General features: G+C 42.8%; 1 protein-coding gene across 10 annotated transcripts in view; it reads left to right on the top strand.

Annotated features, from left to right (window-relative positions):
- rnf44 (ring finger protein 44) overlaps window positions 1-18683 on the top strand; it is a 189516-nt gene that overhangs the window by 147262 nt on the left and 23571 nt on the right. For all 10 annotated transcript variants that reach the window (XM_068043488.1, XM_068043487.1, XM_068043491.1 and 7 more), the window contains 3 exons: window positions 5957-6167; window positions 11144-11311; window positions 15159-15329. In XM_068043488.1, the coding sequence (XP_067899589.1) occupies window positions 5957-6167; window positions 11144-11311; window positions 15159-15329 (550 nt within the window). The remainder of the gene's footprint in view (window positions 1-5956; window positions 6168-11143; window positions 11312-15158; window positions 15330-18683) is intronic.

Below are 18683 nucleotides of genomic sequence, written 5' to 3'. Positions count from 1 at the left end.
CATGGGGAACCTTATCAAACGCCTTACTGAAGTCCATGTGTATGACATCTACAGCCCTTCCCTCATCAATGAACTTTGTCACTTCCTCAAAGAATTCTATTAAGTTGGTAAGACATGACCTTCCCTGCACAAAACCATGTTGCCTATCACTGATGAGCCCATTTTCTTCCAAATGGGAATAGATCCTATCCCTCAGTATCTTCTCCAGCAGCTTCCCTACCACTGACGTCAGGCTCACCGGTCTATAATTACCTGGATTAATCCTGCTACCCTTCTTAAACAAGGGGACAACATTAGCAATTCTCCAGTCCTCCGGGACCTCACCCGTGTTTAAGGATGCTGCAAAGATATCTGTTAAGGCCCCAGCTATTTCCTCTCTCGCTTCCCTCATAAACCTGGGATAGATCCCATCCGAACCTGGGGACTTGTCCACCTTAATGCCTTTTAGAATACCCAACACTTTCTCCCTCCTTATGCCGACTTGACCTAGAGTAATCAAACATCTGTCCCTAACCTCAACATCCGTCATGTCCCTCTCCTCGGTGAATACCGATGCAAAGTACTCGTTTAGAATCTCACCCATTTTCTCTGACTCCACGCATAACTTTCCTCCTTTGTCCTTGAGTGGGCCAATCCTTTCTCTAGTTACCCTCTTGCTCCTTTTATATATGAATAAAAGGCTTTGGGATTTTCCTTAACCCTGTTTGCTAAAGATATTTCATGACCCCTTTTAGCCCTCTTAATTCCTCGTTTCAGATTGGTCCTACATTCCCGATATTCTTTCAAAACTTCGTCTTTCTTCAGCCTCCTAGACCTTATGTATGCTTCCTTTTTCCTCTTAGCTAGTCTCACAATTTCACCTGTCATCCATGGTTCCCTAATCTTGCCATTTCTATCCCTCATTTTCACAGGAACATGTCTCTCCTGCACGCTAATCAACCTCTCTTTAAAAGCCTCCCACATATCAAATGTGGATTTACCTTCAAACAGCTGCTCCCAATCTACATTCCCCAGCTCCTGCCGAATTTTGGTATAGTTGGCCTTCCCCCAATTTAGCACTCTTCCTTTCGGACCACTCTCGTCTTTGTCCATGAGTATTCTAAAACTTATGGAATTGTGATCACTATTCCCAAAGTAGTCCCCTACTGAAACTTCAACCGCCTGGCCGGGCTCATTCCCCAACACCAGGTCCAGTATGGCCCCTTCCCGAGTTGGACTATTTACATACTGCTCTAGAAAACCCTCCTGGATGCTCCTTACAAATTCTGCTCCATCTGGACCTCTAACACTAAGTGAATCCCAGTCACTGTTGGGAAAATTAAAATCTCCTATCACCACCACCCTGTTGCTCCTGCATTTTTCCATAATCTGTTTACATATTTGTACCTCTATCTCACACTCGCTGTTGGGAGGCCTGTAGTACAGCCCCAACATTGTTACCGCACCCTTCCTATTTCTGAGTTCTGCCCATATTGCCTCACTGCTCGAGTCCTCCATAGTGCCCTCCTTCAGCACAGCTGTGATATCCTCTTTGACCAGTAATGCAACTCCTCCACCCCTTTTACCTCCCTCTCTATCCCGCCTGAAGCATCGAGATCATGGGATATTTAGTTGCCAATTGTGCCCTTCCCTCAACCAAGTCTCAGTAATAGCAATAACATCATACTCCCAGGTACTAATCCAAGCCCTAAGTTCATCTGCCTTACCTACTACACGTCTTGCATTAAAACAAATGCACCTCAGACCACCAGTCCCTTTACGTACATCTCAAAGGGTTGTGAATCTTATTCTCTATCCCAGAGGGTTGTGGATGCTCCAGCGTTGAATACATTTAAGGTTGGGATAGACAGATTTTTTTTTTGGTCTCTCAGGGAATCAGGGGGTATGGCGAGCGGGTGGAGTTGAATCCCAAGATCATCCACGATCGTTTTGAATGACGGAACAGACTTGGTGGGCCATGTGGTCTTCCCCTGCTCCTATTTCTTGTATTCTGTCCACTTCGCCAAAGCTGTCCCTTGTCTTCACCCTTGTCGTGAACACACACTCTTTCTTTCTCCCACATTCTACTTATCTCTCTCTATCTCTCTTTTCCACCCCCCCCCCCTCTTCCTGCTGTCTCCAAGCGCAACGCATCCATAAGACCTACATTCTAATCGTTAGATTCCATTCGAAATAAAATCCTAAACACCGCATTGCTCTTCCTAGTCCCATTTTGGCCAATACTGTAAACAGTTCCACTATACTTTTCAAAACTACCATCATCACTCCACTTCACAATATAACCCTTGTTTTCTTGTTCCCTACTGTCTTTCCTTGTCTTTTCCAAGTAGCTTGAATGTATGTTAGGAGGTGAGTCATGCTTTGCTAAGTTCACACCCAGCCAATGAAGAGGGAGTGAAGGTTGGGGGAGACAACCGGGCCTCCTCCTGTTCATGATGGTCATTGCCCAATACATATGTGGCATGCTTGTTACTGGCTTTAAGTTGGAATGGGCTGTTTCATTACAGGAAGAGTCATGAATAGAGCTGAACACCGTGGAATCAGCAGTGAAAAGCCCCACTTAACAACAACAATAATTTGCATTTATATAGCACATTTAAAATAGTAAAACATCTCCAGGTGCTTCACAGGAGCAAAATCAGACAAAAATTAAAATTGAGCCAAAGATAACACCAGGAATGTTGACCATTTAACTGAGCCACATAAAGAGATATTAGGCAGGTGACCAAAAAGCAAAAAAAAAAAGGACTTGAAGTGAGAGGTAGGGACCATGATCATATGGTAAACTAACAATTTCTGCTTCTTCGGTTTGGTGTCCATTTTCCATGTGTTTTTGTGAAGCTTCATGGAACGTTTTTCCACATTAAAGTTGTTATATAAATACAAGTTGTCGTCGTATGTATTGGTATGACCAAGGCGGGGGTAGTGCACTGTTAATTCAGTCCCACTAATCCACAGGTCAAAGCATATTAGTAAAGTTTCCCACCTACCGGAAAATGGCCAAATTAAACACTCTATTTGTCCCCCAGAATAAAGCACACCAAACCAGATTTCTTTAAACAACAACAAAATTAACTATTTATGAATAAACTAAGTCTTAAACAATAATGAGATAACTAAATGTGAAAAGATTCTTTTAAACTTCTTATTCCTCCTAACCCTCATGCACACACATACATTAACAAAAAGTTAACCAGTTTTAAAAGGATGTTTTGGATTACAACTGTTTCTTAGGAATAATAAAATAACTGGGTTGTAACGTTCTGGTAGGATATTTCCGGGTCGGTGAGGTGTCCCAGAGTCGAATAGTCGGATGCCACTCGAAGTCTCTCCAGGCGAGGTTGATGAACAGTCTGTGTTGGGTAGGCATTCACGGCACTTGCTCTGCAGCAGGCGTCACCCAGATCTTTCAACAAAGGGTGTAGCAACAGGTCTACTTGGGTTTTGAAATAGCAGTCTAGCAATAGAAGCTTTCTTGAGCTTTTAGGATCTCCCAAAACATGAGGCAACAGGAATCATTCCTGAGGCAGAGATTTTTCAAAGAATGGAGGCAATATGACTCTGCTATCTTTAAAATGCAGGGCTTCCCCTCAGCAAAGGAGCCTTTCTCCACAGAAAGCAGCAACTCCTCTTTTCCTGGGTCTTTTTCACTCTCCAGGTAGATCACAGCCACCACCTCAAATGTAAAATTCCTTTTTATAAGAGAGGCAAGCCGCCTTTTTCAAGGAGAGGTCTTTTATCTCTGGTCGGCAAAAAAACAGGTCCCAGCTAGTTTGTTCTGCCTCCTGCAGTTCAGGTTTACAATGCAGAAGTGAAACTGAAATGCTAACAATCAGGTCGTAACCTGTCATTTCCCATGCTGTTGTTTGGAACAGGGGTCTTGCAGTCTGTCCCACTCAGTTCAGACACCAAGTTTCAGCATTCATTGTTCACAGAAAATCCTTTTTCTCAGTCTCTTAAAAACACACAGAATTCCAAGCTTTCAAAGAAAAAAACAAAACTCTTGTGACAATATGAAAGCATGAAATGGCTTTGCTAAACCAGTAATGAATGTCTTGGGATTTGATTTTACTTTTTGTTCCATTTTCCAATATAAAACTTGCTGGACATTAATTGTTTCTGCCTGTAGATTATGGTAGTTTTGAAGAATATACATTTTTTAACATGCTGTAATCCTCTTCAGTTTTGCCAGTCTGGTTGCTCATTAGCACAACTGAAGTATACATTTTGTGGCTTATTAGTGTGTAATCCGGAGTATTTTGGATTCTGGTGCTTCTCGGTTAAGTCCACCAATATTTGCACTGATACTTAATCTGGCAAAAGGAGATTAAGTAATAGAAGAATTGTGTTGCACACACAATCGATTTGATAAATTTTATCATCACACATTCGGAGGAAATAAAGTAAATCAATTTTGTTGCTTTAAGGTGTCTATGACACTGGAAAGCACCTAAACAGCTACCAGTGCAAACCTGATACTTTGAGAAATTCTTTATATTTCACTTTGTTTGTATGATGCAAACCATTTATGTCATGGGAAAAATTCATTATTGGATTTATCCTCTTCAAGAGAAAGACCTTCCTATCTTCCTGAGAACTTGGTTTTGGATTGTTATTTTTCCAGCAATCTTTGTTTTTTTTGTTACATAAGTGAGGTAGAGAAAAACACAGTAAAGGAAAGTAGATGGGTGCAGAGTGGATATATAGCTTAATAAAGAAGTGCAGACTGAATGGACAATTTTAAATATGCATTGTATATAAATAATCTATTCAGCAGTCAGAAGAATGCAGACAGTCTCTTCATTCTGCTGATTACCTCCATCGTGGCTCTCATTGGGAAAATGGTCATGCCCAAAGAACTTAGCGCAGAATAAGACATGGCAGGAGAAATTTGTATGAGTTGAAGTCTATTGCGAGTCAAGGATAGGAGGCTGGCCACAAGACCACACGTCAAGTTTGCAGGTGAGATAGGGCCAGAGGTGGGCAATGTTAAGATGTGGGAGTAGATGGTCTTTGTGGTGGAGAGTAAATGGGGTTGGACACCACGTATTATTTTTGGATAGGAGTTAGGATATTATTTTGGACTGCAAACAGCTTCAGCCATAGGAAAATTCAAAAAAGAATATCTTTCTTGGTCACTTTCTCTCTCGCTTTCTTTCTTTCTTTCTCTCTCTCTCTTTCTCTTGCTTGCTCCCTCCTATGTTCTCTCCCCGCCCCCGCTGCCGCTCTCTCTCTCTCCTCCCCCCCCCCCCGCTCTCTCTCTCTCCTTCCCCCCCGCTCGCTCTCTCTCTTTCCCCCCTGCTCTCTCTCTCTCTCTCCACTCTCCGCCCCCCCCCCCACACACTCTCCATCTGTGCTCTGCCACCCCCCCCCCCCCCCCAATTTCCCATAATCTCACCACACCTCCATCCGATTGAAATGTAGATGCCACCCTTCTGTCTAAGCTGGCTAAGGAGCAATGTGTGTTTTAGGGTTTTATTGAGGGGAGAAATTTGAAGTGGGGAGTATTGAGTCTGAGGGATATGTGGACTGAATTGATCAGACTGATGGGACTAGATCTCAATGAGACTAAATTCCGAGATTCAAATGTTAATTTGCATTTTGACAACTTTTCTTCGACCCCTGCCATTGCTTTCATGTGAAGTTTCCAGGCTCTTCACTGGAATATTCAGTGCAGAGCGGTATCAGTTGTTTAGCGAAAAGAAAGAAATTAAAAATTCTTGAGATTGTGCATCTGGTTGCTTTTTCACAGCAGCACTGGGGAGTTGGAAGTGTAGTCACCTGGCCATCATAGCCATCATCTAGGAGGTTATAAAGATGAGAAAAGGGGGATCCATGCAGATAAAGAAACAAACGTCAAAATGAGAATGTGAAAATTGTCTGAATTTGGTGTATATTTTTAAATCTTTTCTATTTACAATTTCAATCTTTTTACATTCTTGTTGGTTTGTTGCAGTCCTCCTGCGCGACGCCAGTGGGGTAGGCGTGACAGGCCTTTGCACAATCCCATCAACCAGGATGAAAACTACCACCATCCTCCATATTCACAGCAACTGCCTATAGATGAAAATCGATCTTACAATCACACAAGCCTATCACCACGTATGCTTCACCCTGCTGCACATCCTCCGCAGCAAAATCCTGTCATGGTGGATCTCCACGAGCAGGTTAGAGTCACTTACCACCTTGTCATATAAATGATGCTCTGTTCTTCAGCTACTTTCTGAATTATGTGTGTGTCACTGGTGCTAGTATTAACATCACTATGAGTCTTATAACTAAAAGTAAGCAATTTAAATGTCTTAATTTATTTGGCGTAAGCAAGTTGATATTTGTGTGTTACCACCCCACCCTGTAATGTGGCCCTGTTTCCTTGAGGGCGTAATTGACACTCTGGATGAGTCAGAAAAGCGGCTGACAGATGGGGATGGAATTAAGGGAGCTGATGCCTAATGGTCTAAAGTGCCGGGAGTTGCTCAGCTTCCTTCTACTGGTTCCCATTGCCTCACACTCGACACTGCTTTACTCTGAAAGACTCTGGTCTTCTCCCATTCCCTACTCTCAGATCCTGTAATCCATTCTGTCTGTATAAATTCTTAGATTACATTCTCAGTGCTCCCTGACTCCAAGACCACCTCTAATATACTTCTTCCCTGAGGCTTCCCTCTTCAATTCTCTGATTCCAGGACCTGTCCCAGTGTTCCCAGGCCCTGAAACCCCCAAACTAATGTTGGATCCTGTGGCCACCCTCCCTCCCCATCCCAGTACTGCTCAACCTCCTTCCCAGTGCTCCGATATCCCAGCACCACCCCTCCCTGCTGATAAATTATTGTCTATGGTAACACTGCTCAGAATAACACCCCTGTTCTTATAAAACCTCTGGTTCAAAATGAGTGGTACCACATTAGAGCTGTGCATTTGTGTTGCAGTTGCACTAGGTCTTGCATTTCTAATTCCTCCCAGGCACCCCTAGATAGCAGCAATCATAATATGATTGAATTTTACATTCAGTTTGAGGGAGAGAAGAATGGGTCTAAGACTAGTATTTCAAACTTAAATAAGGGCAATTATGACAGCATGAAAGCAGAGCTAGCAAAAGTGAACTGGCAAAGTAGGTTAAGGGGTAGGTCAATAGAGATGCAGTGGCAGACATTTAAGAGGATATTTCAGAATACACAGAATAGATGCATTCCAACGAGGAAGAAAAATTCCAAGGGTGGGGACCCGCCATCCATGGTTAACTAAAAAAGTTAAAGATAGTATCAAACTTAAAGAAAAAGCATATAATTGCGCAATGATGGGTGGCAGGTCAGAAGATTGGACAGAATATAAAAAGCAGTAAAGAACGACTATAAGATTAATAAGGAGGGAACAATTAGAGTACGAGAGAAAGCTGACGAGAAATATAAAGACAGATAGTAAGAGTTTCTATAGATATTTTAAAAAGAAAAGTGAACGTTGGTCCTATAGAAAGTGAGTCTGGGGAATCAATAGTGGAAAATAAGGAGATGGCAGATGAATTGAACAGGTATTTTGCATTGGTCAAATTCAAGGTAATCAGGCAGAGTCAACATGGCTTTGTGAAAGGGAAATCATGTTTAACCAATTTATTGGAAAGTTGCACGTGTCACTCCACTTTTTAAGAAGGGTGAAAGGGGGAACCAAGGAAATTACAGACCAGTTAGCCTGACATCTGTGGTGGGCAAGTTGCTGGAGTCTATAATCAAGGATAGGGTGACTGAACACCTAGAAAATCTTCAGTTAATCAGGGACAGCCAGCATGGATTCATGACGTGAAGGTCATGCCTGACAAATCTCATTGAATTTTTTGAAGAGGTGACTAAGGTAGTGGACAGGAGAATGTCTATGGATGTTATTTATAGGGACTTCCAGAAGGCATTTGATAAAGTCCCACATAAGAGACTTAACTAAGGTAGAAGACCATGGAGTTGAGGGCAAATTATTGACATGGTTAGGATGTTGGTTGAGTGGTAGGCGACAGAGAGTGGGGATAACGGGTATGTACTCCGATTGGCAGGATGTAACTAGTAGTGTCCCGCAGGGATCTGTGTTGGGGCCTCAATTATTCATTAACGACTTGGATGATGGCATAGTAAGTCATATATCCAAATTTGCTGATGAAACAAAGTTAGGCGGCATTGTAGACACTCTAGATGATAGCATAAAATTGCAAAGAGATATTGACAGACTAGGTGAGTGGGCAAAACTGTGGCAGATGGATTTCAATGCGGGCAAGTGTGAGATTTATCCTTTTTTGGTCCAAAATGGATAGAGCAGGGTACTTTCTAAATGGGAAGAGGTTAAGTACAGTGGATGTCCAAAGAGACTTGGGGGTTCAGGTGCATAGATCTTTAAAATGCCACGAGCAAGTGCAGAAAATAATCAAAAAGGCTAATGGAATGCTAGCCTTTATATCTAGAGGATTGGAGTATAAAGACACAGAGGTTATGCTGCAGCTGTACAAATCTCTGGTTAGACCCCACTTGGAGTACTGTGAGCAGTTCCGGGTACCACACCTTAGGAAGGATATATTGGCCTGGGAGGGAGTGTAACGTAGGTTTACAAGAATGATATCTGGACTACAGGGGTTAAGTTAAGAGGAGAGATTACACAAATTAGGCCTGTTTTTGCTAGAATTTCGAAGGTTAAGGGGTGATCTGATCGAAGTCTTCAAGATATTAACAGGAAAAGACAGGCTAGATAAAGATAAACTATTTCCACTGGTTGGAGATTCTAAAACTAGGGGGCATAGTCTAAAAATTAGGACCAGACCGTTCAGGAGAGATGTTAGGAAGCACTTCTTCACGCAAAGGGTGGTAGAGGTTTGGAACACTCTCCCACAAACAGCAGTTGAAGCTAGAACAGTTGTTAATTTTAAATCTGAGATGCATAGATTTTTGTTAAACAAAGATATTAAGGGATATGGGCCAAAGGCAGGTATATGGAGTTAGGCCGCGGATCAGCCATGATCTCGTTGAATGGCGGGACAGGCTCGAAGGGTTGAATGGCCTACTCCTGTTCCTATCTTCCTATGTTCTTTGAAGAAGTATCATGTGCTGTGGATAAAGGGATGTTCTGTACTTAGATTTCCAGAAGGCATTTGGTAAGGTGCCACATCAAAGTTTATTGCAGAAAATAGAAGCTCATGGTGTAGGGTGTAACATATTGGCATGGATAGAATATTGGCTAGCTAACAGGAAACAGAAAGTAAGCATAAATGGGTCACTTTCTGGTTGGCAAGATGTAAGGAGTGGTTTGCCACCTGGATCTGTGCTGGGGCCTCAACTTGTTGCAATTTATGTAAATGACTTGGATGAAGGGACTGAAGGTATGGTTGCTAAATTTGCTGATGAGACAAAGATAGGTAGCAAAGTAAGTTGCGAAGAGGACATGAGGCTACAAAGGGATATAGATAGGTTAAGTGAGTGGGCAAAGATCTGGCAAACGGAGTATAATGTGGGAAAATGTGAAATCGTCCATTTTGACAAGAAGAATAAAAAAGAAGCATATTATCGAAATGGTGAGACATTGCAGAGCTCTGATATGCAGAGGGATCTGGGTGTCCTTGTGCATGAATTGCAAAAGGTTAGTATGCAGGTACACTAAGTAATTAGGAATGCTAATAGAATGTTGTCATTTATTGCGAGGAGAATTGAATACAAAAGTAGCGAGGTTATGCTTCAGTTATAAAAACAAGAAATGCTGGAAATACTCAGGTCTGGCAGCATCTGTGGAGAGAGAATGGGTGGCACAGTGGCGCAGTGATTAGCACCGCAGCCTCACAGCTCCAGCGACCCAGGTTTGGTTCTGGGTACTGCCTGTGTGGAGTTTGCAAGTTCTCCCTGTGACTGGGTGGGTTTCTGCCGGGTGCTCCGGTTTCCTCCCACAGCCAAAGACTTGCAGGTTGATAGGTAAATTGTCCACTGTAAATTGCCCCTAGTGTAGGTAGGTGGTAGGAGAATTGAGGGAAGGTGGGGATGTGGTAGGGAATATGGGATTAATGTAGGATTAGTATAAATGGGTGGTTGATGGTCAGCACAGACTCAGTGGGCCAAAGGGCCTGTTTCAGTGCTGTATCTCTCTATGACTCTATGAGAAGCAGAGTTAAAGTTTCAGGTCAGTGATCCTTCATCATGCTTCAATTATACAGGGCATTGGTGAGCCCACATCTGGAGTACTGTGTACAGTATTGGTCTCCTTATTTAAGGAAGGATGTAAATGTGTTGGAAGCAGTTCAGAGAAGGTTTACTAGACTAATACCTGGAATGGGTGGGTTGTCTTGTGAGGAAAGACTGGAGAAGCTAGGCTTGTATCCGCTGGAGTTTAGAAGAGTAAGAGGTGGCTTGATTGAAACATATAAGATTCTGAGGGGTCTTGACAGGATGGATGTGGAATGAATGTTTCCCCTTATGGGAGAATCTAGAAATAGGAGTCACTGTTTAAAACTAAGGGGCTGCCCATTTAAGAGAGAGGTGAGAAATTTTTTCTCTGAGTGTCATGAATCTTTGGAACTGTCATCCTCAAAAGGCGGTGGAAGCAGAGTCTTTGAATATTTTTAAGGCGGGGTAGATAGATTCTTGATAAGCAAGGGGTGAAAGGTTATTGGGGGTAGGCGGGAAAGTGGAGTTGAGGGTATCGTCAGATCAGCCATGACCTTATTGAATGGCGGAGCAGGCTCGAGGGGCCGAGTGGCCTACTCCTGCTCCTAATTCGTATGTTTGAATGATCTTCAGTTTATTCCCAATCGTTGGTGAAGAGGTGGCTCACTTTCTTTATTCCTGAAGCTGGGATTGGGAGCAATATTGGTTTGCAACTTAAAACATTTTATCTTGCTGGAAAATGATTCATGATGTTGTGACCTAAAGTGAAGAGGGGTAATAAACATTGTCCAACTATTGCCCAGACTGTAAAGTAATAATTTGTGCTGAACTGGATTGTGTTAATAAGCCAGTTCAGACATGAAATCTTTCTTATTCCATACAATGAGAACTGATTGATTAACTTTATCCTGATGTATAGACAAATGAGAATAAAATGTGCCTGTTGTTAGTGTCACTACAGCACTGATTCTTAAAACTCTATTTGTAGTCCTCTTGATTAATAATTTTTTTTTTAACTCTAGATGCATCAAGGAACAGTCCCTGTGTCCTACACTGTAACCACAGTAACGGCACATGGTTTCCCACTCCATGCAGGGCAACATATCCCAGGGTGCAACACGCAACAGGTCCCAGCATGCTCAGTAATGTTCAGTGGACAGCACTACCCGGTCTGCTGCGTTCCACCACCTGTGAGTTTCACAACTTAAGATGTGGCATGTTCAGCCACTATTCTTTGGCTGTCAAATAAAAGTTAAATTAGAAGGAAAGATTTATGATTGACTCCTTCCAAAAAAATTCTTGCGGTTTGTAAAATATTCTTTTGTGCCTGAGCAGCTTCAGTGAAGTCAATAAAGTTTTGTACAGTCACATTTTTAAATCATAATAAATTTGATGAGTAAATTCAAGGGTGCTCATTCATCTAAATTCAGCATCCGGCTTGCACCAGTGGAGCCCCATCGTAGTAGAAACTCTGTTTAGGTTCTAGCTTCTAGTTCGTTGTAACCTAAGTAATTTTTCAGTATCAGTTTGAAGAGTGCATTGATATTTTCCTGTCAAGCTCAAGTAAGAAAATTTCTACTTTTTCAGGTCATCCTTAAAGTACAAACTTCTGGATTTTAGGGGAGGCAGTGGCGTATTGGTAATGTAATTGGACTGGTAATCCAGAGGCCCAGGCTCTGGGGACATGGGTTCGAATCCCACCATGGCAGATGGTGAAATTTGAATTCAATTAATAAATCTGGAATTAAAAAGCTAGTCTAGTGGTGACCATGAAACCATTGTCGATTGTTGTAAAAACCCATCTGGTTCACTAATGACCTTTAGGGAACAAAATCAGCCTTACGTGATCTGGGACTCCAGGCCCACAGCAATGTGGTTGACTCTTAAGTGCCCTCTGAAATGGCCTAGCAAGCCACTCGGTTCAAGGCAATTAGGGATGGGCAACAAATGCTGGCATAGCCAGCAACACCCACATCCCATGAATGAATTTTTTTTAAATGGTGTACAATGTCTGTTAAATTTCAAGGAATCTTTATTGGCAGAAGTCATCAGAAGTGCAAACTGATTGTTTCTCAAAAATGGAAATAAAATAAATAGCCTTTATTCATGATTTTTTAAATTCAATTTTGGCTCCAATTTCCTGGAAGATTGTTCAACATTGCTTATCATCTCGTAAGGAATAATGGAGGATACTCCTTTTGTCTTTTTAACCTTGCATGGATTTCATAATGCTATCAATAAATGATACTTTATCCATTATCAAAATGTTTGACAGTTGAGACACTTGAACCCACTTAAACATGTTAGCTTTGTGGTGATGCCTTCACTCAGTGTTTGCACTCAGTAATGTGTTAACAGTGAGCTGAATTGCGTGCTTCAGTTTAGGTTGTACAACCAGTGCACAAGCCACTCACCCAACCAACGAAAGGAAGAGCAAAAATACATTTTAACATCTGTTTGGATGCAATGTCCTCTGCCTTCTCTGCATTTGGATTTCAGTGACAACTAAGAAGCGAGTTCAGTACAATCCATACTACGGCTTGCTGCTTCATGACAGGATAATGAAATATTTCAATTTATGTCACAGCCCTTTCTACCTGTGGTATTTAAAAACTAACTGCCTCACCGCATGAAATTAAAAAACTTAATAGTATTTATTTAATTAACTGTGCTGCATTGTTTTAGATTTTACTGTAAAATAATTTAGTTGTTGCTTCTTTAGGAGTAGTAGCAATGTGTAACTCAAGTCTTTGTATGAGCAGGGGGGGTATAAATATACATTTTAATTATCCTCCTTTTTACCCTCCACCTCTTTTGTTTCTGCTTAAGCAGAATAGGGATATATTTTTCTTTATTTTAAGCCTTTCCTTTTTGGGTTCCATTGTAAAATGTATGTCACTAGGTTTTGTGGAGGAACTCTTCAACTTTTAAACGATCTGTCAGATTCTAAACCTACTGAAGTGACACGTGTAGGGGAGCATATCTTACGACTCATGTTTCCATTTAAAGGAGCAGTCCTGACACCATCTCATGGCCAGCAATAGAAATTGATATTTACATTATAATGCTAAAAACTAAAAACCATATGGGTCAGATTTTTGCTGTAGAAATGATGGGGAGACTAACAACACTTACTGTTTTTCCAAGTGTAAATCGGACAGCAACTTCCACTGATAGGACATGTACAGTTAAATGCAGAAATCAGGGGTTGCTGTCTGAGTTACCCTGCTCCTTCAGATGCTGTGCTATACCAGTATCTCACCAAGAGATTCGGCATTGAAATACATGGAGCAGCATGAAGATATTGGAATTATATATACCCACTAAAATCATCAGAAAAAGTTGGGCTAATTAATTGCAGTACAAGTAAATATTTAATAACATGAGAAGTCTTAATTACTGTCAAATAACCTCTCTGGCACTGAAAATTATCTTTTTACAAGTGTGGAATCTCATTCCTTCAGATTTCAATTATTAGAGTTTTTTAAAAAATCTTTTGTTTTTTCTTTCTGTTGCTTTCTCTCTTAATCCTATCTTTCATTCCCTCCCTCTTAATTTTGTTTTCTGTATGTAATTTTACATATTCAAATTTACACTTCCTGGTTCAGACTCTGCACTACTCATTAATGATTCTTCAAGCTGATTGGTCAGTGAGAAAGATAGAGTTGCTTGCCCTATTCAGACTGGTCCCAGGTCACCTGTAGAGGGCACTGTGCCACTTTGGCTTGCTAATTTTTAGCAATATGGACCCTATAATTCACCTCAGTTGGGCAAAGTTATCCAGGTTTCCCACTGCAGGCTACCTAACAACCTCTGCTAAAATTGAGTCCATGTGAACATTAGGTGAGGACGGGATTAGTCTTGGCTGTGATACTCCCTGCAATTGAATGGCATCCTGACTTGCTATCCAGGTTCACACAAGAATAATATTTGGGTGCGATGCTACAGGATACCTGGCACCTCTCGGACTCTAATGCAGCAAAGAGAGGAGGAGGGGAAGGGAATATTTTTAAAAGTTAAGCGGCTCTTCCTCACTTGAGCAACAATGAAAGCATTTCTATTAAACACCAAAATCCATCTATAACCAGCATAACTTCCATTTTACTGCTTGTTAATCGTTGCACGTAATCTGTTTCATACGATACATGTCTCTGAAATGATACAGAATGGAGCTGTTCAGAATATATTGGTGAATTGCATTGTAAATTTCCTGACACTTGGGCCAGGATTTTGCCAGCCCACTGGAGATGGGCTGGGAGGTGGGAGCATGGCACTGGTGGCGAAAGGCTTTGGGAAGGAAGCCCAACATGTTTACGCTGCCAGGGGCTATTCCTAGAGGCGGAATGGCAGTGACTCTGCCGACTGGAGGTGGGTGGCCAATTAAAAAAAAATTAAAAGGCCAATTGACAACCATTTTCCCGGGCCTCTGGCAACGGCACAGCCCCCCTCCAACTGTGGAGGCTGCATCTTGCATGGAGGCAGCTTTCCAAAGTGATGAGGAGGGCTTGGTTTCCGGAGGCTCCGCGCCCCGAAGAGGAGGCCCCAGTGCCACCACTGAGGAGTTACTCCTCCAAGCACCGGGGCCTGCCTGCCGGGCGGGCCCCAGCACAGAAATAAATTATTCGACTTGCCTCCGAAGATGTCACAGTACACCTCTCTTTCCCCTTGCAGCTTCTGCAGCGGCCAGCTCTATTGTTAGTGCTGCAGAGCTGGTGGGAGACAGCCCATCATCCTCAATTGGACAGTGGTGGGCGGCAGCAGCTTCTTTTAATTAGTTGCTTCCGGAAAGATTGCTGCCGCGGTCCCACTGCCCTCACGTGCAGGCTCGGGACCTACGTTGTGTCCCAACATGGGGATTTCTTTTGTGGTGGCAAAATCCCGGCCTTCTGTAGATAACCAAAGCGTGTAAATTTTCAGAATTCTTAGGAATTTAACAGCATGAGTACATCAGTTACTGTTTTCCATCCAGTGCTATTTGTTGTTGTTCCAGAGATCATCCTCTTCATCTTGTAAATGTGTCTCTATCTTGTTTTCTAGCTGATCCATGCGTGCACAATGCAGCATCTGCCAGTCTCTTACCAAGCCTTCCCTCCACTTATCTCCAGTGAACATTTTATACTGCACCCACCCCATCTGCCACCCCACCAGCATCCCCACCTTCCTCCCTTGGGCCAGTTTGTTCCAATCCAGCCACAGCACCCACGACTGGTAAGTAAAACATTTAAAGAAAAAAAGGCTCTAATTATTCAGTGCAGCCACTCTCTCTTTACATTATGCTCTGAAAAGAAATAATAATGGTTCACCTATTTCTTCCCATTGAAATCTCATGTTTCAATAGCGTTTACATCAGTGGGAGTGAAATTCAATGGGGCCGGGGATGCAAGACGGGCGATATCATATCTGCTGCTGTACATCCACCCACCCTATATTCAGTTCCATTGATGTCGGGGTATATTCTGGCAGCAGGTGTGATATTTCCCATTTTGCATCCCATCAAGTCGAATTTCTACCCTCGTGTATTTTGTACAATACCAAAAATGTTTACCAAATAATTTTATTCTTCAAAGTCCCCATGGGCCATTCAGTAAGCGATTTATGTAATAGAGCCACTCAGGCCATCAGGTCCTGGATCTGATTGATGCTCTATGTTGCTTAGCTGATCTCGGCTGAATTGGTGGCAGGGATGGTACATCAATTCTCATCTCCTGGGCTAGGAAGACAAACATCTAGCAGAATCTCTGCTCCTAATCTGTCTGCTGGAAATTGAGCATGTGATGCCTCTTTGGTTAGCCAACCTGCCAACAATTGCTAGCGATGCTTATACAAGAGGAATGTGTACGTGGTTGGGCTAGCAGAGGATTTTTACCACGGCTGGCTTTTACAGGACCTGGAGAGAAAGGGATGGTGGAACCAGAAGCGGGTGACAAAGGCCCTACTGCGCCAACTTCCATTCCTGTAGTGATCTTGCGCCAGCTGGCCAATTAGCTGCCGGCGGGAGGGGAGGATGGCCAACCACTCAGCGGCCAGAGGCAGGCATTGTGGCGGTGGCCACGACATCACCTGACACGGAAGGAAGTGCTGGCACCATGTTTAAAGGGCCACCATCATCCGAGCCCTGATGCAAATGTCCTTTGCTGCAGCACTCATCCCAGTAATCATCCTTTGAATATTTCAGTGAGGCCTGCAAGCATCCTCTGAACATTGAGCCCTCCTGCATCCTCGGAAGAAATTGACACCTCCCTCCCTCTCTGGTTCTCGTGCTCACTGGAGGACCCTCCTTCTGAATGAATTATGTCCATGACACTTGGGTACTGCCGTCTGAGTGGGCCACCCTACCAGTCATTGCTGCAATGTGGCCCACCCTACCTCCTCTCATGCCCCTCTCAAATGATCCCCCTGCCAGGACCACAGTGGCATCAAGGGAGGCTCAAGCCCAGATCAGTGGCTTCCCAAATCCTTCCGACCTAGAAATGAAAAATGCCTCACTCCACATCTGCCAAATGCAGCAATGACAACAGTTGCCGCCCTTTAAAACCTACCGAGGCTCTATTACACCATGTCCCCCATGTGCTTACCATTAAATCTGGAGGGGCCTATAAAATTGTGGTCTGTTGCCTCATTAACTAACTTAAATGGCTGTCAGTCGCTCATTTTGAAAATGCGAGCGGGCTTCCCACGCCGTTTCTAAAATTCGGGCCCAGTGTATGATGTCAGGACTGAGCCAGCGCCATTCAATTTTTAAGCTCCTCCCCTGCTTCTATTGCCATCTATTGCTGCCGTATAAAAGTCTGCTCATATTAGAAAAGGGAGAGGGTGCAAGTTGTTACAAAAATACTTTTACAAAACGGCATATTGCTGCCCACATCCCAACAGCAATATTTTAGCAGTTTTGTGACATTTGGTCATAATGTCTCTGAGCCATTAAGACGATTCATGGGATGGAATACATAAACAAAGTATTAATCTTGCATATTAAGAACACAAAGTGTGTCTGATAAATTTACATCACTCTGTTAATAATGGGACAAAAGATATTTTTAAAAGACGCTTAAAACATGATGATTGCTAGCAGCTTAAGATGATCACCTAGTTTGCTGCACTATATCCTACATTGCAAAGGACTGTGAGGAGGGAGATAAAATATCTGCTAATCCCCCAGCAAGAACCAAGACCCAGGAAGTTTAAGTGAACTGTTTGTTCTCCTTCTTTTATCAAGAAGAAGAAATATTGCTGAATGCTATGTTTGAATCACAGAGTGACTGTCATGTGACAAGCCTTTCCCCATCTTTGGTTGTAAGCTGCTGTTTTCTCCGCAGCAGAGGAGAAGCAGCTGGACTCTGACATGAGTAGACCTTAAGTGAGGTCTCGCTCTCTCTTTGCATATTCTGGCTACAATCAGAAACCCTGTTGGAGGAAATCATCTGCATCACTATCTCCAAGAGACTCACTGAGCCAGTCATCTATCTCTTCAAACTAAAAGCGCCAGGACCACTAAATTCAGCTAAAAGCCAGCTCAATTATCATTTATAGACTGTATACCTCTTTTTATGGACTCTAACTCAACCAATCTACCTTTTCCCACTCTAACCTATTTCTGTGTGTGTGAACCTGTAGTGTGTGCGTGAGAGTAAAAGTCAGTGCGTTGTTATTTTATCAGTTTGGTTTAGGCACAATAATGTTAACCCCTTTCTTTATTTACTACATACTTGAAAAAGAGAAATTTGCTGGGCTGTGGGTAAAGAGAAGCAGAGTGGGACCAATCGACAAGTTCTTGCAAAGAGCTAGCAGAGGAACAGTGGGCCGAATGGCTGTCTCCTGTGCTGTACAATTCTATGAAATATCAATGTTAGTGTATTTGTTTTGTGAGAAAGGCCTTGGACCAGGAGTTTTGATGGTGCTCCTCTGCAGCATCGCCCGACCCCACCCCTGGTTCAGCTCAGCTGCTGCTGAAACCCTCATCCATGCTTTTGTTACCTCTAGACTATTCCTACGCACTGCAGGCTGGCCTCCCATCATGCATGTTCCATGAACGAGGTCATCCAAAGCTCTGCTGCCTGTGTCCTAACTCTCTCCAAGTCTCGTTCGCCTATCACCGCTGTGCTTGCTGACCTACATTGGCTCCAGGCTAAGTAAGCAAAGACTCGATTTTACAATTCGCATACTTGTTTTCAAATTCCTCCATGGTCTCGCCTCTTCCTAACTCTAATCCCCTCCAGCTCTACAAGACTTCAAGCTATCTGCACTTCTCCAATTCTGGCCTCTTGCACATCCCCAATTTTAATCGCTCCATCTTTGGTGGCCATGCCTTCAACTGCCTAAGCTCTGAAATTCCCTCCCTAAACCACTCTGCCTTTCTACCTGTTCCCTCCTTTAAGTTGCTCCTTAAAACCTATACCTCTTTAACCAAGCCTTCGGTCATCTGGCCTGTTATCTCATTATGTGAATCAGTGTCAAATGTTGTTTGATAATGCTGCTGTGAAGCATCTTGGGGTGCTTTACTATGCTGAAGGTGCTGTATAAACACAAGTAGTTGTTGCTTATAAATGAGAGTGACTAATTTTT

Source organism: Heterodontus francisci, chromosome 12 (genome assembly GCF_036365525.1).
Source record: "Heterodontus francisci isolate sHetFra1 chromosome 12, sHetFra1.hap1, whole genome shotgun sequence".
Lineage (NCBI taxonomy): Eukaryota > Metazoa > Chordata > Chondrichthyes > Heterodontiformes > Heterodontidae > Heterodontus > Heterodontus francisci.
This window is presented reverse-complemented; position numbering and strand designations above follow the sequence as displayed.